Source organism: Xiphophorus couchianus, chromosome 5 (genome assembly GCF_001444195.1).
Source record: "Xiphophorus couchianus chromosome 5, X_couchianus-1.0, whole genome shotgun sequence".
Classification (NCBI taxonomy): Eukaryota; Metazoa; Chordata; class Actinopteri; order Cyprinodontiformes; family Poeciliidae; genus Xiphophorus; species Xiphophorus couchianus.
The window spans coordinates 23,616,518-23,639,387 of NC_040232.1; the positions used below are offsets into that span (position 1 = coordinate 23,616,518).

The 22,870-nt window shown below is 38.7% G+C and overlaps 2 protein-coding genes and 2 long non-coding RNA genes across 6 annotated transcripts in view; 3 read left to right on the forward strand and 1 right to left on the reverse strand.

Annotated features, from left to right (window-relative positions):
* The first annotated feature begins 302 nt into the window (after nt 1–302).
* LOC114145317 (V-type proton ATPase subunit C 1-A) lies at nt 303–8,600 on the forward strand. Its single transcript, XM_028018821.1, has 13 exons — nt 303–464; nt 912–1,072; nt 1,611–1,678; nt 2,582–2,667; nt 3,791–3,885; nt 4,081–4,172; nt 4,465–4,563; nt 4,636–4,704; nt 4,796–4,888; nt 5,006–5,099; nt 6,467–6,564; nt 6,649–6,775; nt 7,773–8,600. Exons 2-13 carry the CDS (start codon nt 941–943, stop codon nt 7,869–7,871), a joined length of 1,152 nt encoding a protein of 383 aa, XP_027874622.1. The 5' UTR covers nt 303–464; nt 912–940; the 3' UTR covers nt 7,872–8,600.
* LOC114145318 (uncharacterized) lies at nt 2,817–3,784 on the reverse strand. The gene is made up of 2 exons (XR_003595658.1): nt 2,989–3,784; nt 2,817–2,889 (listed from the first exon to the last, which is right to left on the reverse strand). It is a non-coding gene; the product is annotated as an uncharacterized LOC114145318 (long non-coding RNA).
* Nucleotides 8,601–9,812: 1,212 nt separating the features above from the next.
* Nucleotides 9,813–10,261, forward strand: LOC114144120 (uncharacterized). The gene is made up of 3 exons (XR_003595409.1): nt 9,813–9,870; nt 10,024–10,085; nt 10,179–10,261. It is a non-coding gene; the product is annotated as an uncharacterized LOC114144120 (long non-coding RNA).
* A 440-nt stretch (nt 10,262–10,701) lies between these two features.
* spire1b (spire-type actin nucleation factor 1b) overlaps nt 10,702–22,870 on the forward strand; it is a 37,952-nt gene continuing 25,783 nt past the window's right edge. For 2 of the 3 annotated variants that reach the window (XM_028016241.1, XM_028016240.1), the window contains exons 1-2: nt 10,702–11,352; nt 16,834–16,862. In XM_028016241.1, coding sequence (XP_027872042.1) covers nt 10,974–11,352; nt 16,834–16,862 — 408 coding nt within the window. In that variant the 5' untranslated portion in view covers nt 10,702–10,973. The remainder of the gene's footprint in view (nt 11,353–16,833; nt 16,863–22,870) is intronic. The other variant, XM_028016242.1, reaches the window with a different exon arrangement.

Sequence of the window (22,870 nt, forward strand, 5' to 3'; positions counted from 1 at the left end):
GCAAATGAGAAAATTAATACACAAATAGACTCAAAATTACCAAAAGGAGATGCAGTTAAAGATGCTATTACAAGGTAAGGAAAATAGCTAGTAGAGATGTTTAAACTACTAAAAGAAGATGCCACAAAATATAGAAAAATATAACTAATATGGACTAGCAAGATATACGAAAGGTTACACCCTATATCTATCTATAGAGTTATTTAATATCTTCCTTCATCCAATACCACTGTAAAAAACAACTCGTACTGCACTACCATTCTACTACCAGTGGGTGTCGCTGCGGCCTCCTCGGTAAGCCTGACAGAGGCCTTCCGGTTCCTCTATTGGATCAGCTGACTCTGATGCTGCTGTCAGGAGACCTCACGACCTGCGCTGAATGGCAACTATGAACATTGTCAAGCCATAGAATCACTACAGGCGGCTGTATTTCCACCAGTAACACCAACGCAGTTAGCACACGGGTGAGTGAAATAGTTAAGGAGCTCTGGAAAAAAACACCTGTGTTGTTGTTAGCATAGCTAGCCCAGTGGCTAGCGGCAGCTAATCCCTGCTGGATGTTGCTTGACCTTATCTATCGTTTTCTGCCGTTGCTTCAACACGTTATTTGGGTAATATTCAGTACTGCTGTTTGGTTAGTAGCCGGGAGCGAAGTCGAATAGAGAAGGCAATAAATTAAGGCCAGGACAATAATGGACATTCCTATTGAATGAGTTTCTCATTAGCCTAATGGTATAGTATGACCATCCATTGCTGCATTTTACATATAAAAACCATGTCAGTACATCGCCTTAGATGTATTGCAGTCAAGGAATAGCAATTTTTTAGTAGAGTGCTTTGTATTGCTAACTTAAATGTTTATATAATTGTGGAAATAATTGAAAATATTCCTAAAACGGCTTTCCTTCCAGTTTCCAGAATCTTCTCCAGAGCTGTAACCATGACCGAGTTTTGGCTCATCTCTGCTCCTGGAGAGAAGACCTGCCAACAGACATGGGACAAGCTGATGGCAGCAACCACACGCACTAACAACCTCTCCACCAATCACAAGTTCAGCATCCCAGACCTCAAGGTTAGAGTGGATTCCAGTGCTCCTCTGGTTGTCAGTTTTCATCCTTCCACTTTTTTAAAGAATATATCCCCACCCGTTTATAAATCCAATCTGAAATCCATGTAGTTTTCAAGACAACTCACCGTGTGGATCCGTTGTCAAGAGTAAGCAGCCTGTCTGTTTGAAAAGCAGTCCCTGCACGCATCGCTTTTCTGCATGGTGAAAGCGTTTAGGCAAAGTTTCAATCCACAGAGCAGCTCAGATCATGGGTTCAGCTCGTCTCCGTGCTGAACATGGAGTAAGTGCATCCTGCTGACGTTGTTTCTACGTGGGACTGTGATGTCCTCCTGGAACTGTTAGCGATGCATGAGCAACCCTGGACAAAGAGGCGCCATCCTAAGCACACAGGGCCCCCCCCTGGGCATCACTGCAGGCTGGTTTAGCGTTAGTTGTCAGTGTTCAAACACGGCCTTGTTGACCTTCGGGGGAGGGGGGTCTCCATCCCTAAATGGCAAAAACGTTTTAATGTTTTTTCTTTTCTATTTTATGCATAAAACAGGTGGGAACGCTTGATGTCTTGGTTGGACTTTCAGACGAACTCGCCAAATTAGATTCATTTGTCGAAAGGTATTCACATCGCTTCACACTTCATGACTAGAAATGTTATTATTGTGGTGCTTCTTTAGCGTTTGATGATTGAAAGTACTAACCAATCATCCAGGGATCAGAATTGTTTAAATTTCTCTTGATTGACTCCGATCTTTAAATTGCAGGTTAAGTCCTTAAAAACAGCCTAGATTTAGAGAGTTAATTTTGGAAGGAACCTGTACGTTGGCCTTAACTAGTGAAAACCTGATTGATGCATCTCTGTCAAAACACTAATGTTCAACACTGACCCTCAGATGTGGCCGGTTTACCGTTCTCTACCCTCCTCCCTGACCTCGTAACCTTGAGGAATTTTGCCGGGAATTGCGAACAGTGAGCTCCTGAGGTCTAAACTTGGCCTTTTACAGTTGGGTGACACATCAGCAGATTTGTCTTTAGTCATGTTTTGGCCGTACGGCCTATCTGGTATAAGTTTAGTCTTTTGGAAAAGTGTCTCATCCAGAACTCGCACGCTGCTGTTACTGCCTGATCTATGCTTTGGTTCCACTGTGGGGATTTCCACATCTGTGAGGAAAAAAACCAAGCTTGCATCACAGCAGCAGTTGTTTGCCGTCCGTCGGCCATAAGTGTAGTTCCACTTCAAAGTTTGCGTTTAGTAAATCTGAAAAGAAGTCTTAGTTGTCTAAAACATTTCATATGTACAATAAGAGAATTGGATATTATTCTAAAATAGTAGTTTCTTATGTAGCGTTTGGCCCTCTGAAGGGGTTTGCTTTCATGTGCCATGTTAGAACTAACCTTGTCAAAAGCTTCTTTTTTTTTTTTTTTTAACATTTATGTGCAAAAGCTTCTGAGCTTTCAGGAGCTTTTTGCTTGCGGGTTATGAGGTCACATCATAATTTGGTGTCTTCTGGGGTTTCGCAGTGTGGTGAAGAAGGTGGCTCAGTACATGGCCGATGTGCTGGAGGACAGCCGAGACAAAGTGCAGGAGAACCTGCTGGCCAACGGAGGTACAGTTCTATCTATGTTGTTGCGTTGATCAAAGTTATATATAGGAAGAATTGTGTTGTTTAAATGTGGTAATTTGAGCAGTAATGTCATGAAACTAAAGCTCATTCTTCTAGCTAGAACAACCTCACATCTAAATGTATATCTTTTGGATTTTATTTCATAGACCAACACAAAAAGCATGATTGTGAAGTGCTTGGAAATGTCATGTATGTTTTTCAAAGCTTGTTCTTTTTTCACAAACAAAACAAAGTGTGGTGTTCATTTGTTTTGAGACCCCTGAGTTAGAGCTTAGCAATAAATTGATTTAATTGATTAATCACTTTTTTTTTTGAAGGTTAGTTAAATCTGAATTTCTTTTTCACCACTGATCTCCTTGGGTTTTCATAGTTTGGAGTGATGTCAGGCTAAGATATTTTTTGTAATAACGAGAGTGAAGTCATAATCTTACAAGAATATAGTCAGAATATTATGAGAATGAAGTAGTAAATTTATTAGAACTCCAACACAAAACAAATTAGTTATCCAAGCTTTTTATCATTAAAATAACTTATTCCTCATAATTTTAAGATTTTCTTCTGGTAAAATTGCATCTGTGTTTTGCTAATATTATGACTATACTCTCATGAAGAAACTGTTGTACAAGGGAATGATTGAAATAAAAGGCACTTCTAAAATGTTTTCTGTTATTTGTAATTTTTTGGAGGAAAAAAGCAAGAAAGAAATCCGTTAAAATCGAAAAAGATGTAGTATGAAAAAGTCAGCAGATTTATTTTCATGCCTTTTATTGCCCTGCCTTACTCTGAGTAGAACCATCTGTCACTGCAATTACAGCTGTTTACAACTGAGGTCACTTCTGAAGGCCCTGGATTTTATTTAAATACAATTACAATTTACCAAATACAATTACACACCACACTTCTAAGATTATTTGTAAAATAAAGAAAATCCTGAAAACATTTTCATCTTTTCTTATACTACAAAAATATGTTGTAGTTTGTGTTAGTTTATCACATAAAATACAAATAAAACACATTCAGATTTGGGGTTTGATATATTTGACACATTGTAAAAAACTGTGCATAGCACAGAAAAACCTCAAGTGCTTTATTGTTTGTGTTTTAGTTGACCTGGTCACCTACATCACACGGTTCCAGTGGGACATGGCGAAATATCCCATAAAGCAGTCTCTTAAAAACATCTCAGAAATCATCTCAAAGGTAGGTCTGTCCGTATGATTTAAATAATCTCTGATGTCCTGTGAATTTTTTGCCAGAATCCTTGTAATAATTACTTTGCTGGATTGCTTCTGTCTTGGAGAGAGTTGTTTGAACTTGCCAGATTTTCCATCCATGAAGTGCTTTTAGATTCTTCGTAAGTCGTTAAATCTCTGCTTTGCTTCTTCTTCCCTTCAGCAAGTAAGCCAAATTGACAATGACTTGAAGGCCAGAGCATCAGCTTATAACAACCTGAAGGGAAACCTGCAGAACTTGGAAAGGAAGAATGCGTAAGTGTTAGATACATGTATTGAAATTTAGTTTAAAGAGCTTTTTTTTTTTAAGGGTCTCAAGAAGAAGCTTCAATGTGGTACTTTATTGTTCTACTCTATTCAGATGTGAACTGTACGGAGGAGGATTAGGGCCACCGAAAAAATAAAAAAAATAATTCTGACTTTAAAGTCAGAATTATTTTTTTTTTTTTTGGTGGCCCTAATCCTCTTCCTTAGAACTGGAATGTTTTCTTGTTTTTGTTTTTTTTACTTTGTTTTGTATTCCTGTATAATCGTCCTTTGCCACTAGGGGGAGCTTGCTGACCAGAAGCCTGGCTGACCTTGTCAAAAAGGAAGATTTTGTCCTGGATTCAGAGTACCTCATTACTATGCTGGTGGTTGTACCAAAGTAAGTCTAAAACTTCTAGTCATGATTGATTCAAAAGTTTGGCTCATTAACGCGTCTGCTCCGTTCTTTTAGGATTAATTATCCTGACTGGCAGAAAACGTATGAAACACTGGCCGAGATGGTGGTGCCTCGATCGTCAAAGTAAGTAACAAAAATGTGATCAAACAACAATGCCGAGGATTTTTACACGACTCTCTGCAATATTAAAATCCCCATTCATGCTGTCCTCCAGCCTGCTGTTTGAAGACAGTGACAGTGGGCTGTTCAGCGTTACTTTGTTCAGGAAAGCCATAGATGACTTCAAGCACAAAGCCAGAGAGAACAAGTAAGACTTTATGATTTAGTCTGGCGCCATTGATTTAGTCTCTCCCCCAACATGTGGCTTTCCACAAGACGGTGCTTGTTTGATTAGATGAAGCTTTTTTATTTTTTTTCCTGCCAGATTCACGGTGAGAGACTTCCAGTACAATGAAGAGGAGATGAAGGCTGACAAGGAGGAGATGACAAGGCTCTCCACAGATAAGAAGAAGCAGTTTGTAAGTGAAGTTGATTGTGAGACACTTGACTTTTCTACATATCGATCAGCTAATTCCTGTTGGATTGTTTTGTTTTTTTTCCTATCTAAGTTAGATTATTGAATCATCAACGATGCAGTATTTAAACCGAAGCCCATACCAGTGTTTCAGAGTGTTCATACATGAACATGACCTTTAGGTCATCCCGTACATTTTCTGGTTGCATTATTACAGCCGAGTAAATAAAAATAAAATAATCGGTTGCTCTCACAAGCCACAGGATCTGAACTCAGCTCCTGCCCAATGTGGGGAACCTCACACTGCTGGATACTTTTCCATCATGTTCTGCATAGAAAACAGAAATGTTTGCTTTTACCTGTTATAACCTGAATCACTTTGAAAATTGTATTCATCCAGTCCCTCTGGGATTTTACCTTTTTTTTAAAAATTCTTTGTTTTTTTCAGTCAAAATCTCTCATTTCACGGTGCCACTTTAGAAATCTTAGCAAGGAATTTTGTCATATTTTTCCTCATTAAAATCCCTTCCAAAATCTACAGATAAAAGACAAATGTGAAATAACAATAAGCAGATGGATTGGACACACAAACATTGTTATTCATTAAAGAGCTTATTTAGCTCGATTTTTGGTACTCTCCATATTGACTAAAACTTGACATCAAGTAAGACTGTAATAGAAGTAAGAAATGCTGCCACTTGCAGGTGGAAATAAGCAGTTACTTGAACCCTATGTTTTTGACTATTTTTCTGAAAATTTACAATAAACTAGCGCAACAGAATGACCTGTTCCATCCATCCATCCATCCATCCATTTTCTGTTCACCCTTGTCCCTAATGGGGTTGGGAGGGTTGCTGGTGCCCATCTCCAGCTACGTTCCGGGCGAGAGGCGGGGTACAGCCTGGACAGGTCGCCAGTCTGTCGCAGGGCAACACAGAGACATACAGGACAAACAACCATGCACACACACACTCACACCTAGGGAAAATTTAGAGAAACCAATTGACCTGACAGTCATGTTTTTGGACTGTGGGAGGAAGCCGGAGTACCCGGAGAGAACCCACGCACGCACAGGGAGAACATGCAAACTCCATGCAGAAAGACCCCGGCCGGGAATCGAACCCAGGACCTTCTTGCTGCAAGGCAACAGTGCTACCAACTGCGCCACTGTGCAGCGAATGACCTGTTCATTTTGTGTAAATTTGTGTGATTGCGGAATCACAAAAAACTAGAGGGACTGATTGTCAGTGAAGTTGCATAAAACTCTGGTACAGAAACTGTGCCCCTTATAATAAAACATAAATCCAAATTCAGATGGAAAGTAAACTTTTAAGCCAAACATAACCGATCCTCTTGTTCCGATTTCTGCAGGGTCCCCTCGTCCGATGGCTAAAAGTTAACTTCAGTGAAGCCTTCATCGCATGGATTCACATTAAAGCACTGAGGGTCTTTGTGGAGTCTGTTTTGAGGTATTCATTTAACAGTTTAGATTCACTTCTGCTGTAAATAAACCCAGTGGTAGTGAACATGTCTGCTGCGTTGTTCTCCCGTAGATATGGGCTGCCAGTGAACTTTCAGGCAATGCTTCTGCTACCTAGCAAGAAGACCATGAAGAAGCTGCGGGAGGTTCTGAACGACCTGTACAAACATCTGGACAGTAGTGCAGCAGCTATCATTGACGTGAGTGCTGTAACAACACCCCCTTCTGCTGAGCTGATCTTATGGACATTAAGGAAACACTAGCCTTATTAATAAAGCACGAGAAACAATACTTTAATGTCATTATTAGTATATAATCCAGAGACAATGTCTTTAAAGACAGAAAAAAATCAACTCTTTTCAGTCATGAAAGGTCATTTACAAAAGAAGATATCTAAACACTGACTTCAATCTAAGAACATGTGTTTATAAATGTGAAATTCACATTTGTGGAAAAGAGAAGGAGGGATGGAGATGAAACATTAGATTCCCACAATATGAGTAAAAATACCCGGTCTTGTTTTACCAAGAATGTAAAAAAAAATTAAATATTATTTGTTTTTATTTATTACAGAAAAACAATTATTCTTAATCGTTCTGAGGAAGCAATCATTAACATAATCCCGTCAATACCATTTATTTAAGCATTTCTTTTTTATAGCTGCAACTATTTTTAAACCGCAGCCACAGTCATTTGTCTCATAGGCATGAGAAACGTATAGTAGCCTGTTTCACTCGGTTGAACACCAGTACAAGGGGAGGGAGAGTTCTGCATTACACATTAATGTGAACAGAATCAAATTTTCATCTGACACTTTTAAAACCTCTGTCTATCCTATAACCAACTGTGGTTTTAGAAAAAAGTTTCAATATTTTAGATGTAACAAAAAATGTAGTAAAAAGTGTAACATTTCACTACTTTAGATTTTTCTTCTTCGTTCTGCTCTAAGGATTTTCAACATTTATTTCCAGCAATGTTGTATTGCTTTTTAGATCTTTATACTTTGTTCAAATTGATTAATATTAGGTATGGACATTGATATGCTGTGACAACACAGACTTTGGATGTTATCTTCCTCTTCCACTATGCTAGTTTTAAACGAACCATTACCCTATTCTGTTTAATGGACAGCTTGATTAAGATGTACTGAGATGACTCAGCGTTTCTCCACACACTAAGTCTTCTGCTTCGTTCCAGTCTGCCATGGACATCCCAGGCCTGAACCTGAGCCAGCAGGAGTACTATCCCTACGTCTACTACAAGATCGACTGCAACCTGTTAGAGTTCAAAGTTTAAACAGTCGTCCAGTTTTCGTCCTCATGCCGTGTGTTTATTATTAAGTTATGTTCTTCCTGTTCTCTCACGCTGTCTCCCCCCCCAACCTCCAATCTTTGGTCGGCTTCTGCCACGACTGTGCTGCATGATCATTCCTTGTGGTAAAAACCGCTCATCAGAAAGCCTCTACCACTTTTACAACCAAGGGACAAAAAGACTTTTTATATATTGTCCTAGTTTAAAGTTGATTTTTTTTCCTGTTTTAACACAAGTGATTAGCTTTTTTTTTAATGTGAGGTGAACACAGAAATCTTACTGGAGAGTTATATATTTACTGTCATTCCACATGTGCTGGTGTGTATTTATAGCTGCATCTGTGTCGGTGTTCAGAGATTTCTGTTTACATATGGGTAGTTTCATCATTGCGCCCATGGCAACCACACCCGGTACGCATTTCGGAGTCCGTGGGCGACCCCCGCAGACGTCGTGAAACCCAACTTATTAACGGAGTGTGTGTTGTTGTTGTTTCTTGTCGTGTGTATCTGCTGTCGAAAAGAGATCTATAACTGAGTATTGTGAACGCAGCTGATTAAATAAATGATTATATGTAATTGAAACCAAGGATTTATGTGTACATAAAACAGCCGAGGCCTGGATACCGGACTGTGATCTAATCACACGATAATGTGCATGTGATAAGAGTGAGTCACATAAGCAGCATCTGTTTAATAAAAAGTGATCCTCCATGAAGCTGTGTGATGACTGATCATGTGCAGAGCCATGGGCTGTTTAAGTTTTTCAGAAGAAATTACTTGGAATTTAATTGAGAAACGATTAAATTTCACTATCAATGCCAGCTGAAAACAGCAGGGGGCGCCAGAGAGACACTGATGTACAAAGTTTTTAGTTAAAAACAAACGGATGCTGCAGCTTTTCCATGAAATGTGAGCAGCCTAAAGAAAAGTAATCCAGTAGCTTTAACGTGAAACATTTACGTGAGTGCAATCTGAAGAAATGCTCGCACAAATCATTGTGTGTGAGACACTTTCTTGAAAGAGAAAAAAGTTTTTATAAAAAGTTTTGAAGTTAAATGTCAGAGAACTCTTTAAAACTAATTCACAATTATGAGAAAGAAAGGGACTAAACAAAAACAGTATTCATTTACATTGCCTCGCAAAAGTATCCACATTCAAACCACAACCCTTAATGTATTTTACATTGTATAATAGGCCAACTGCACATAATTATGAGGGGGAAAGAGGAGCATCACTTTCAAAATGTTTTACAAATAAAAATTTGAGAGAGGTGACCTACATTGTAATACAGTGCACTCCTGAATAAAATACAGTATATAGTCTTCAGAGGTCATTTAAATAATAAAATCTGCCTATTAGCAAATTAATCTCAGTATAAATGCAGCTGTACTGTGAAGCTGTCAGAGGTTTGTCGAAGACAGGTGGTTCTAAACAGTGGCTAACTTTTGTTTTGGATTATATTATTTCATCTTATTGTTAGACTTAAAGAGACATAGAATTACTTTATTGTCAATTTGGCAAGGAAATGTGCCAAAACAACACGTCAGATTGTTTAGTTTATTATAACTAATGCTGACTAGTTGTTTTGATTTGAAATAAGTTTTGGAACCAGTTTTTTGAAAAATCACCTGGAAAACAGTGGTCTCCATGGATACATCGATTAAAAACACAACACGTTAAATTGTTTAGTTTATTATAACTAATGCTGACTAGTTGTTTTGATTTGACATAAGTTTTGGAACCAGTTTTGTGAAAAATTACTTGGAAAACAGTGGTCTCCATGGAAACATTGATTGAAAAACAACACCTTGAATTGTTTAGTTTATTATAACTAATGGTGACTAGTTGCTTTGATTTGAAAGAGGTATTCAAAACGTTTTTTTGAAAAAATACCTGAAAAACTTTATGTGGTCCCCATAGATGGTCTCCATGGCAACTCCACCAGTCAGGAGGAGGCAGATAAAGGAACCCAGTTGAAAAAATAAGTAAGGAAACTTTTTTGTACCCATATAATAATTTTAAATATGGATGAGATTGAGGTCAGAGTTCATAACTGTTCTGACTCTCTTCTATCCATGAATATTCTTCTATTTAACCCTTTATTTTCTTTTTTTTGTCAACTCCTGTCATATGACCAGAAACCTAATCAGAAGATCTGTTCCACCTCCTGATCTACTGGTTATAGTACATTGTGGGAATGGTGAGAACATGATTATGATTTGATCAGAAAGTCACCTTGAGTCCACTTTTGTTCAGGCAGAAATGAATAAATTATTATGTGATGATTCTGTAGCATGACTGAGACAAGACGACAGCACTGGGCCAACGAGGAGAGAGAAGACACATTAACATTCAATAAACTGTTCAAACTTCTCATTTGTGTCTGCATTTGTTGCTTGTGGAAATGTTTCACACGTGACCAACATGACATTGATGAATCATTTCAAAACCTTTTTTCACAAATAATGTGATATTTCATTTTAATTTTTCAATCAAGAAACAAACACAAAAAAGGTTCAACCAAATTGGTTAGCAAATTGTTCAAATATGTTTTAATTCCGTTTTCAGCGGAATTTTTATTCGAAGAATTTCTACAGCTTTGGACTCACTTTGATGCTAAAAATAAAAGTCCTTCTTTATGTTTAATTTTCCTACAAACACTGACAGTTTTATTTTAAATCTTAAATGTGGATCCTAAATCTCTTCCTATTTTTTTTTTTAATATCTCACACCGTTGCATGTTTGTTTGAAAGTGAGTGAACTGCATTCCTCCGTACCTTGTCAGTTTATTGCTGGTACACCACTGAATTATAAATAAATGACAGCACTCCCCCTCGTGGTCATCAGTAAAATAGGACCAGTGCTTTTAAGACTCCTACACTCCCTGTTAGCTACTCGGGAAAATATACGCCACCTACTGACGTGCGACAGTAAAACCAAGGAGCGGACAGTCACCGGGCTTCTTCTTGTATCAGTGGTCAGCGCTGCTGCCTTGTGAAACTAAGCACAAATGCCCCCAGACTGCTGCTGTCACGTCGGCCTGGACCTGCTCTCGTCTTCGGGCCTCCTTCGCTGAGAGAATGAAAGGATGGCCGAGCGGCGCTTCGGCGGGGACCACGAAGTGCTGACGAATGCTGCGGCGGCAGCGGCAGCGACTCGCCGGGCTGAGCGGAAGCACCATGACGAGATGAATTCATCGGAGGATGCCGAGGACCTGTCTCTGGAGGAGATACTGAGGCTTTACAGCCAGCCCATCAATGAGGAGCAGGCATGGGCGGTGTGTTACCAGTGCTGCCAGACGCTGGCGAAGACCCGTCGGGGTAAAGGGAGCCTCGCTGGCGCCGCCGCCACCGAGGATGCTCCGGTGGCGGCGGCGGCGGCGGCGGCTCCGCGGAGGATATCTGGACCGGGGGACGTTAGGATACAGAAAGACGGCTCGGTGAGGATGGACCAGCACGGCTGTGAAGGTAAAAGAAGCGGTTGTTTATGACAACCCGGCCCAATTAAAATTCATGGCAGGCTCAGCTGCTCAAGATTGTCCGAAATCAATCCACCTCCTTGTCGCCTTTATTATCTCAGGTTTATTCAAATGAGGCGCAGTTTGAACACGAGGACAACAGCAGGCAGGCAGTTAGGCCTGTATTAATATGGAAACCCTAAGTTGGGCTAATAGGCTCACACAAAGCCTGTTTCACACTATTTCTTGTTGTTTCTCAACCTCCCCTCTCCCCCTCCTCCAGCCCAGTTTGGGCTCATTGCGCATGTAGGAATGAAAACAACACCATGAGGCCATCAGGCTCCGTGACTCTGCTCCTTCTGGGGTCTGACACACAAAGGAATCTCGGACCCTTGTTGCTCTCACTCTTGTGTGTTTTCGCAGATTCCTCCTCCTCCTCCTCCTCCTCCTCCTCCTCCCCACGTGCGTGCTCCCATCATGTTTCACCTCGTTGTCATCTTGTGTCTGTTTCGCCACCTCGTATCAGATCAGGCTGATCATCATGATGCTTCCATCTGATTAAAGGAGCTGATTAAGAGCTGAACTGATCGGATTGCGGTGGCACACGGAATGATGCTTCCGTGGCCATCGAGTACATTAATGTTACCTTACAACATTTCTTATACAACAAATAAGTCGCAGTGAGTAGATGTTGGGTGTGTCTCTGATGGGGCAAAGTAACACTTTGCTTTCTCTCGTCAAACTAAAGCCATTTTTTTTTATGAATTCCCAAACTAGACTTAATGCTACTAAATAAATGCCTGTCAGTCTTAATGGCTTCCAAAGGGCCTAGAGAGCCTGTATATACACACAGCTGAGCTAACGGTGTAGCCTTGGATTCAATGGATGCGCCTCCTGTCTTGTGTAAGCGACTTGGTTGAGCAAATCTGAAAGGCACAGCTGTGATGATGATGATGATGCTAGCGTTGGCCTGTAAGTCTATATGAGTAGAGTGAATGGGCTATTTTTAGATTCGAGGAAGAAACCACTGAAGAGGGGAGTGCAACGTTGTGTTTCTCTGTTGTATAATAATGCAAAAATAGACATTTTTTTGATCACATACCAAATATTTGCTCCCTTACAGATTTCTTCTGTTTTTTTGTTAATGTTTTTTTTTTCTTTGTCACATTTTCAGATCAAGAAACAGATTTTAATAATAGATAAAGATGAGTTGGGGAAACACAAAAAGCAGTTTCAAAAGGATAGTCTTAATTTATTCAAGGGAAAACAAGCGATGCAGGCCAACCTGTAATTGCCCTCTGAACCTAATGACTGCTTCGCCTCGGTGGCACCATCTGTTCTCAAGCATTTCATTGGCAATGACTCTTTCATCTCTAAGGAGGAATGATGACCCACTAATCTATGGAGAATTGTTTTGATATAGGAACACTGGGGAGTTTGAAATGCCACACCACTTTGACTAGGCCTCCCCTAAAACCTTCATTTAGTTGTTTTTGAGGCATTCATTTGCTCATTTGTTGGTGTGTACCAAATCACTGTTTCAAACCACAGCCCTCCACACTTGCAACTCTTAGATTTGCCCCTTGTCCATTGAATTAAACGCAAAACCGCCTCACTAGCATGCAGTCAAGCTCTTCAGAGCTCTGCCAATGAGCTAATATTGGACCCGGTTGTGCTGAAACAGAGAGACATCTGAAAGTTGTAGGACACCGGCCCTTGAGGAATGCAGTTTGAGACCACTGACTTAAGACCAGGAACTGACTGCTGGTCGTTCGCCTTTACGATTTTCTGTTATTGCAGAATTAGTGGTTCCATCGATTATGACAAGTCTTGAAGAAGCAAAGCAGTCTCACACCATCACATTACCATCATAGTTGACTGATGATATTGTATTTATTTCCTAAAACGCTGCTTTAGCCTGATGTAACGGTATGCACACCTTCCAGAAGATTTCACTGCCGTCTCGACAGTCCAATATATATTTTTTGGGGGAAATGTAACAGGCCTCTGATCTATTTTTGGTCAGAAGTGGTTTTCACTCCTTTAGGAGCTCTCCAATGGTTGCCATGTGTTTCTTTTTTTTTTAATTGTTGCGTCAATAACCCTGACTTTAACAGAGAGAAGTGAGGTCTACAGTGTTTCAGACTTAGTTCCGCTTTTTCTGTGACCTCCTGAATGAGCCGTCAGAACAACCTTGGAGTAATTTTGGCAGACAGGCAACTCCTGGTAAGGTTGACAGCTGTTCCATGTTTCTTTTTCTCCATTTGATGGATGGATGGATGGATGGACGAATCTCTTACTCTACTTTATGTCGTTAGCAACATTACACCTTCATTTTAAGTTTCATTTTCAACCTCAGAATTTGCATTTACATTTTCATCTCTAGACTCTCACTTTTTAAGATACATTATTCCACGCCACCCTCATGATATTCTAGTCTTCCTCCTAATAAGTAGAGTTAAATATTAAAGGAATGACGTCACATAAAAATCTGTAAATTTAGCCATTTCACGTGTATCAATGAAATCTCAGTTTCTTGCTCAAGTAGTTGCTCTAATTGCCACTTATTGACAGTCTTCAGTAGTGCTGTGCTGTTCTTCTACACAGCAGCTTGGCTAATCAGAGTCAGTCGTGTACATAATTAGACAAATCAATACAGAGTGCTGTTAGGAGTTTTAAATCTCTTATTTGCTAAGCTGACCTTTGTTTATATTCAAAACGACATATTTTAGACCTGGGCGTCGACCAAAATTCCCTATAGTCGTGTGAAAAAGTGTTTCCTGTCCTATACCACTCTTATCTTACTTTTGCTTCTTTTTTTTGTTGTCCCACTTAAATATTTTAGATTTTAAATTGTTTTTAATATCAAATAGAAATAATTTGAGGAAATATACTGTTGTTTGCTTTAAAGTACAATTTCACTTATTAAAGGAAGAAAGCAATCAAAACTAATCTTTCCCTATGTGAAAAACCAAACATTGGTACCAGGACCACTTCGTAGCACGACGTCTGCATTTTCCAAATAATTCACTAGAGATAAAAATATATATATATATATATATTTCCTTGAAGCAAATAAATATACGCCTATATTTCTAAATATATTGCTAACCATATATCACTGCTGCCACCTGCTGTTTTGGAGAGGAAATGCTCTTTCTGGAGGTCTTCTCTGTGGCTGAGTGGCCAATAATTTTTTGCTAGTTAACAGTTTTTTCATGATTCAAACTGACTGGGCCTTTTGTATTTAATCTTGTTCATATAATTAGTTTCTGATGATCTGAAACATTTTTACGGTGACAAACACTGAAGAAATCTGAACGGGACCAAATAGTTTTTATCCTCACATACACTTTGTGTTACGTCTATCCAGATAATATTTAGCAAACATATTAAAAGCTTTATTATAAAGACAGAAATATGTAGCTCTACACCTGACAGCTGTGTGGCCTGTAACCTGCTGATTCAAGTTGATGTCCTGATGATGTCACTGACAATGTGGTGATGCATTACTGTCTGTTATCGTACAAAGAAGCTATTTGTTCGGAGGAACATCTGTCAGCTGCTTGTTTGGTCATGAAGTAAAACACGTAGCCTGGAGAGGCTGCTAAAGTGTCTTTCTTTTGAAGGAGGAACATTCATCCCACAAAGGTTCTTGGAAAGAGTTTTGTCATCACGGATCACATGCAGCTCAAACTGATGAGATGATTAGAATGAAAGAAATTTGAACAAATAAAGCAGGTCTAGTTTGCACAAAGACACGAACCAAGCAGGGAGGTTTGACTGAAGGAGTTTAGTGAGAAGCGTAGAAAAATGCACTAGGATTAATAAGAACTAATTAATAAGAAAAAATGTTGCAGTTTCTTTAGTTGAACTGCCAGTAAGTAGAAGTATTTATAGGCAACTTTCCTTTTTTTATTTACACATCTAGGACCTGAGTTCAAATTTTTTACCACATTCAAGCAATTGTGAAATGGTATGACAATAAAAATCCTGACTCCCTTTTCAAATTGCACTAATAATGTGTTTCAAAATGAGCCATTCAAATGTGACTTTTGAGTTGTGTTTTTTTTCTTTTTGTCATATTATAATGAGCAACAGTTTTAAACAACCTGTAATTTTCAAAACTTGCTTTATTGACATAATGTTTTTTTCATTTCTTTATCCAATCTATCTTTACCACAACAAAATGTTGTGTAGTGTGGGTTTAAGAATGAATATAAATGACAAAAGATGGGTATTATATGAAATGTGTTTATTTAAGAACTCAATACAGATATTGATCGGCTATCAGTCACAGTTTTACAAGTTGAAAGGATTTAGAAATGGGTTTGATCCAAATGAGTCCACATGTCACGGGAAAAAAGAAGTGAAATATTCGACTTTATTCGACTTTGAAATCTGACGCCAAGTCACCAACCTGAGAATTGTGCTGTTTCATTAATTGGAGTACATACATAATGGTAAATCTCAACTATATTAAGTGTTTTGTATCTAAATGTGAGCACAGATTCCAAATATGTTGAGGAAAAATTGACGAATTTCAGTAAGGAATTGTGTGAAAGTTTGATCAGAAAATGTTGTTAGGACTCTGGCAAGAGAACTTTAACTTTGACAGGTTGCTGGGCTACATTATAAAAACTTGTAAACAAAGGGAGCGTGAAGAAGAAATATTTTTATTTCTCTGCACTGCATGTTTGGTTGAAGGATGCAATCTGAAAATGGACTCCATCTTTACTGAGAAGTTGGAATATAAGTTGGAGAAATGTCCTGAAACTTTGAGTTAAGACAGACCTCACCCCCAATCTCAAAATTGAAAATGGCCATCTAGCATGTATTAAGTTTTGATATATGCGGGAAAATTGTGATATTTTTCTTTATACATCTTTAATACGTAAGAGCCGCTCTTAGAAAACACTTTGCCATGTTTTAAAATGACAAAATGCAACAAAATACATTGCTAGCTAGTTAGTCCAGCCCAGTCATTGAGCACAGTGATTTGCAAACTCGGACCTGGAACATAGTTATGTTAGGTTTGGTGTCATTTTCTGGTATTAGTTCCAACTTTAAAGTCATGTAAACCACCGTGTAAGTAAAGACTTGGACTTATTATTTATTTCCATATTGGGAGTTCAAAAATGTTCACAGCTATTGTTTTATGACACATTTTTGTTAAGAAAAGGAAAACCAGTGGACTTGCAAATCAATATGCTCAGTGGCTGGGCCAACTGCTAGCTAGCTAGCAATATAAGCTAATATCAATGTGTTAGAAGAAGCTTATCTTGTTTTGGCTATTGGTGCTCATTAGCTCTATAACAGTTCATTTATTCATGCGATACTAGCAAATAATTGTTTCAAACACGATGAAATCTGCCTAAAGCTGTTGTAGATATGCTTTCATGAATAATTCAGTGACCACCCAGTGTTGGTTTTCTAGCCATGAGTTTGTATTTGGGGCTGAGCTTACACTGCTTTCTTGTTTTGCCTGCAGGTAAATACAGCCCTTCAACAACAACTGAGGTGAGTAACTTTACTGTTATCCTGCTGTAAATATGTTCCTACACCCTCATGTACCTACAGAAGTGTGGTCAGTATTATGCGAGTGTATTTGTTTTTGAAGGTTTGCAGTATCTGCTATGGGCTGTAAACAGAACAATGGGATGTTGAAATGATACATGTGTGGCTGTTGAGAGATATCTTTTTTTAAATGGCTGCCATAACCACTAATGGCATCGTTTCCAATATATTGACACCGCAGAGCTGTTTAGACAAATAAATGCTATTTTATAACAGTTCATTCATTTCCTTTAGACAAAATGTAATTCATCTTAAACGGTGGCTTTTCTAATCAAGCTTTCTAAAACCAGCAGATTTCTGGGAAATTGAAACTTGTATCCAAAAGCATTAAATAAAATAACCAAAAGAAGTCAACCTTCTGCCTTCCTGGTCTGTTACTTTGAATTAAACTCTGAGTTTTCCCCTTTCTCTATCAATAGTGAGAAAAACCGAGCTTTATTTTGCACTCAGTATATCATTATAGTTGCTGTAGAAAGAATGGTGTACTTAAATAAAGCTTGTTACTTTTTTAAAAAATTATTATTATTATCTAAACTTTCAAATGTTGTCAAATCTAAGCCAAAACCTGACCAGGAAAAGCCAAACTCTAAGTGATAGAAAAAAACAACCCCAGTGTTCAAATTGAATAAACCTTTAACAGAGCACATGGTGGTTTTATTTACCACAAGCTTATCTGCTGATATTGTTTTTACAAGGCATAAGTTATTATGATAAGGGACACGGACATTTCTTCCTCGTAATTAGAGCCCCAACTAGTATTTGTGATTAACTGGTCAGGAATCTCACCCACTAAGACCTCCTGCTCAATAAGAGCAATGGGGAAAAAATTTTTAAACTAATTCAAACGCGTCATAAATCTGTCTTACTTCCAATGTGCTGGTAAAGTCTGTGCTAGTTGCTTCCGAAATTATTTATTGGTCTTTGCGGCGGTCAATTTTTAATGAACATTGTTAGAATGTTATGTCAAGGTCAGAGTCAACACTCTGCAGCAGAATTACCACGGGCAAAAACCCGTTAAAATCGCCTGCATCTCTATCCAGTCAGCAGAGAATTTGACGAATTCATAACTTTTATCGTCTCCTCCTGGTTCCGCGTGGACAGTGTGCTGAAGCTTTCCGGCGGAATCTAGATAAAGAACTGCTGCGTAACAGATGGGCAGCCGGTAAATAACTTGGGCGCACACGCTTCCACCCCGCTGGAGAAGCAGGGAATGTGAAACTGCATAGACAAAATCCCCACTAAGCAGCTTTGCACCAGAAATCAGTTCTCACAATGCCCCCTTTCGCGGCAGAATGGCTGACGAAAACTATGCTGGCAAGTCGGCGGAGTTGCTGGATGCTTGACGGCGCTGCAGGCATTTGGCTGGCAGAGAGCGTGGAATCCACCCAAAGCTGGAGGAACAGGAAGACGTGTTTAGACCGAGCCGACACATTATCTGCACATGGCTTAAAACAGCAGGAACTCATGCAAAGTGATGCTGCATGTCAGATGATGTGTTGTTGTTGTTTTTTCTCCGTAGCATATGAGCCGGGTTCACGGATGCAGTGGGGGAACATAAGGCCCTTTGTCTGGTAATCACCAGAGCCTCTGTTTATTAATGAAGAAAAAAAGAATTTGCATATTTTTATTAATCGGTTTTTCATTTAATCAGAAATACGTGACAATTATTGTTTACGGTTCTTAGGGGAGATGTTGTTGCCGACACTGTTGTCACTTCGCAGACAAGTGTCTGCTTTGCATGCATTTGTAAGAGGGCTGAAACGATTAATCGGATTTTATCAAAATAGTCGTCGACTAATTTAGTAATCGATTCACTGTTAGCTGCAGTTTACAGACTCTAAAACATGCTGAAAGAACAACGGCTACTTAAGGTTCACCTGGTTCAAGTTGTGTTAAAAAAAAGATCTCCTGTTAAGCATCTTTTGCTCTCCAATTATTAATCCAAAAGATAATCACCAGATCCGCCCTACTCTGATCAGCTGTTGTGGTGAAGTTAGAAGTTTGTTTTAGCTGCAGGTGAATCTTTTGCTGCAAAAGACGACACACTAAAGCATTTGTGTTATATTTTAGACGATAAAATGTTTATTTTCTTGTTTAAAAAATGAATTAAATTATTTGTTTGTTTGTTTGCGTCTTTTAATGCATTTCTGATATTAATATATCTGCAGAATGTGCTATTTGTTTCCATCTGATTAATCAGTTAATCGTCAAAATAATCGATCGGTGCCAGTTTTTTTTTAATCTGATTATTCAATTAGTCACCAGAATAAGCAATAGATTAATCAGTTACTAAAAATAGTATTGTAACAATAATAATAAAACAAATGAATAAACTATACTTATTTTTTAAGTAGAACAAACAATGCAAACAAAAAATATTTTATTAAATGAGCCATTAGAAAAGTAAAACAATAAAGATATCTCTGATTTGTAATCAGCTTCCCGTCATGCCAATACTTTGTGGAACAATCTTTTGCTGTAATTACCACTAGTTCAAGATTCTCAGCTGATTTTGAACATCTACAGATTAATCCTAACACAGATTACACTCATCTGCATTTCAAGGAATATAAAGTAAATAATAATAATAAAAAATATGATTTCACAATGAGGATCTGTGAACAGAAATGTGCAAGTTTTGCCACAAATTCACTTTTGACTTTGACTATACCATCCTGATATACAGTACATCCGATATATTTTCGCTCTGTCACGTTTTCATGTTACCCTCTACACGGCGTTCCGCATATTGACCAAAAGGCTTTCGTTTTTTTCTCATATGTTTTTGTTTTGTTTTGGTCAAATGCATTGACTTTTGTGATTGTAAGGTGAAAACGACGTGAAACGGTTTAGGGAGTATGGATACTTTTTCAGGCCGAACAATGAAGGTGAAAAGACAAGCTGAAGTAGTGGAGGATATTTATTTAGAATATTTAAGAGCATACTGTGTAGGTGTGTTAAAAAACCCCAGAGCAGACGTGACTCACTCATATGACAGTGGGTCATGGCAGCAGAGTCAGGAGTCAGGAGGAATTAGATGAGGGAGCATTTGTTTCTGCCTGAGTGGAAATGACTTATGTTTGTGCATGACGCGTTATTATTCAAAGATTATTGCGCTGACATACTTTTCTCTCAGGGTTCTATGAATTATTGATTATTTAAATAATATAATGCAATTATCATAGTTATAAGAGAACAATACATTTTCATATTTTTATGTAAAATATGTGAAAACTTTATGTCCAGGGTTTCTTAATTGTTTTTTTTTCTTCCTTTGGGCATACAGCAAAAATCTCAAATAAATAAGAAAAAAGCTAGAATTTAATATACAGATTTAAAGTTGGTGTGGAATTTCTAAACCTTTTCTTCTATGTGGCTCGTGTGTTGACTTCTGCAAATTCCAGTCCAGCTCAAAGGTGTTGGTTTTGAAGCTTGACCGTCTGTTTGCTCAAATCCAGTGTCGGCTGATCTCATTATGACGACACTGCTGGTCTTACCGTAGTTCCCTGTTCATGTTGGGCTTGAAGATGGTTGATACTTGGACACAATTAGACAATGGAAAAGCCACACAATAAAAAAAAAGCCTGGTTTTGGATTAGATAAAGCAGTGTAACTTTAAGGTTCTATAATGGTTCTGACCAAAAACCTGTTTAAATACTATGGAATCCAAGTGAAAGTTCTACTAGTTCCACCAAGAGATGTAATCAAATATGGAGCCAGAAATATGCCAGAAACTTCCTCAACAAATCTTATTGGCTGTGTGTTTATTTGATCAAATACTTTAATAGGTTTATTGCACAGCTAAGCAGAACAGCTTCTTTCTATACAAAAACTACCAGTTACTAAAAGTGTAGTGACAATATTTATATATGTGTCCAAGGTGGAGATGTCAGTATGCTTGTTGCAGGCGTTTGTTTCTATTGTTACAAGTATCTACAGTTAGCTAAAGCTAAAGTTAGGGGGTGAACAGCTAAGTAGAGAAGTGCCTGTGTCTCAGTCTGAATGATTAACAATCCAAAACTTTGTGTCGGTGTTCCCCTGGAAATATTTCTTTGACACTGAATCAGCTCGTCGAAGCTGAGATAGTTTATGTCTTGGCTGTTAGGGTAGAAGACCATGAACTCCTGATTGCGTATCCAGAAGGTGTTTTCCACCAGAAAAACTCTCCTTCTTGAACCTGTTTGGTCCGTTTGCCTTCAAACTTTGATTCTTTGTTGAGAGCCGACGCCCGTTTCCACCAGTTTGGGGGAACCGAGCACGCGTTACTGGGTGATAAGAAACACATTAGAAGAGCGTAGTAGCAAGATGGTGGCAACTTTTACATGTTGTTTTAGTCAGAACAAAATGTAATCTGTTGTATAGTCTTTTTAAAGAACTTTGGGGTAAAGATGGGTTTTGGAATAGTCCTGAAATCAAAAACCATCCGTGATAGAAAGACGTCTTAAACCCAAGCTGTTTGATCGGGTTCTTCCTTGACATGATGGACGTTGCTGCTGCTGCTAATCTGCAGCCATGCCAAATCCCCTTTGGTTAACATCCCAATTCCCCCCCCCTTCTCATTCTTGTTGTCTTTCTTTTTTCCTTCACCCCTTCCTCCTTTCCATCCCATCATTCCGCCTGGTCGCTTGCGAGCCTGGGAACCAGTCGGGGGAGAATTTCTGGATTGAATGTTTGCAGTCACGAGGATTTTCTCTTACATCCCTTTGCAGTTGTTTCGAACTTGAGTCTCAGAGCCATCAAAGATGATTTGGAACGGCTGAGGAAAAGAACAGATAAGAGACAGGAGTCTGAAAATCTAGTTGCCCATCACTAAGCACCATTCACTGCTGTGGGCAGGGCAGCACAAGCTGCCAAGTCTGTCATGCTATCATCTTTGTGTTGATTCTCCCCTGAGGAAACCCAGCTGCGATGTAGTGATTGGGAAAAAAGAGCTCACATGACTCCTCCCCCCTCGCTTTGCCTGTGACCTTTCCGTCCACATACACACACACGCTCACCCACCCCAACGCTCACACCAGTGCTTGTTATGATCTTTCCTTCCCTTGATGTCTCACCTTTGTCTTTGGCCTCACCGATAAATCAGCTTGTTTTCATGCCATTATTCACCACTTTATTAAAAACTGCCTTCTGGCGTAATCACAACATAAAAGCTCTTTAATGTTTTACTCTGTCACTGCAGCACACTGTTTCTCACGCTGTGACTTACTTCCATTAGTGCTTTATATGCTGTCCCTTCTCTTCCCAGTTATTTCTGAGCGCTTAGGGCTGCAAAAATAATCCCATCTGTGATTTCTCACTCTTGTCCTTTGTCTTCTCTGGCAGTACTTGCTTTATCCACCATGACTCTTCAGTTCCACCAGGACAGACTAGTAAAATAAAGCAAGCTTACAAATGCACTTCCAAACTGAGTAATAGTATTGGTGTTTTACTATGTTTTATGTTCTTATGTTTATCCTACATTTTGAATCAATCATTTATTATCTGTGACAGAGAAAAACAACAACTATGTAAATCAGTTATTATGGTACTTCAGGTTATTTTCTTTTATTATTTGTTGAAATATTAAGAAGGTTACATAAAAAGTTGATATCACCACATGGCCACAGTCCCTGTCTGTGATCAATTTCAAAATTCCTTATCGTTAGCATTTACAATTACAATTACAAAATCAAAACAAACAATAAAAGACAAAACTACAACAACAACAACAAAAAAGAAACAAAGGGGAGACATTACTTGGATATGCATAACCATGAGGAGATCAAAATGAACTAATTCTTACTTAACCTATCTTTTTACTTTTACATGATTAGAAATATTTGACGTTTCATTCTCGGTTCATGTTTCTCACAGGACGGTCGTTGTGCCGTACAGCCTCCAGCTGCTTTTAACCTTATTTTAAAAATCTTATCTACGCCTTTATCTCTATCCTAAAACCAAACTATGTCACT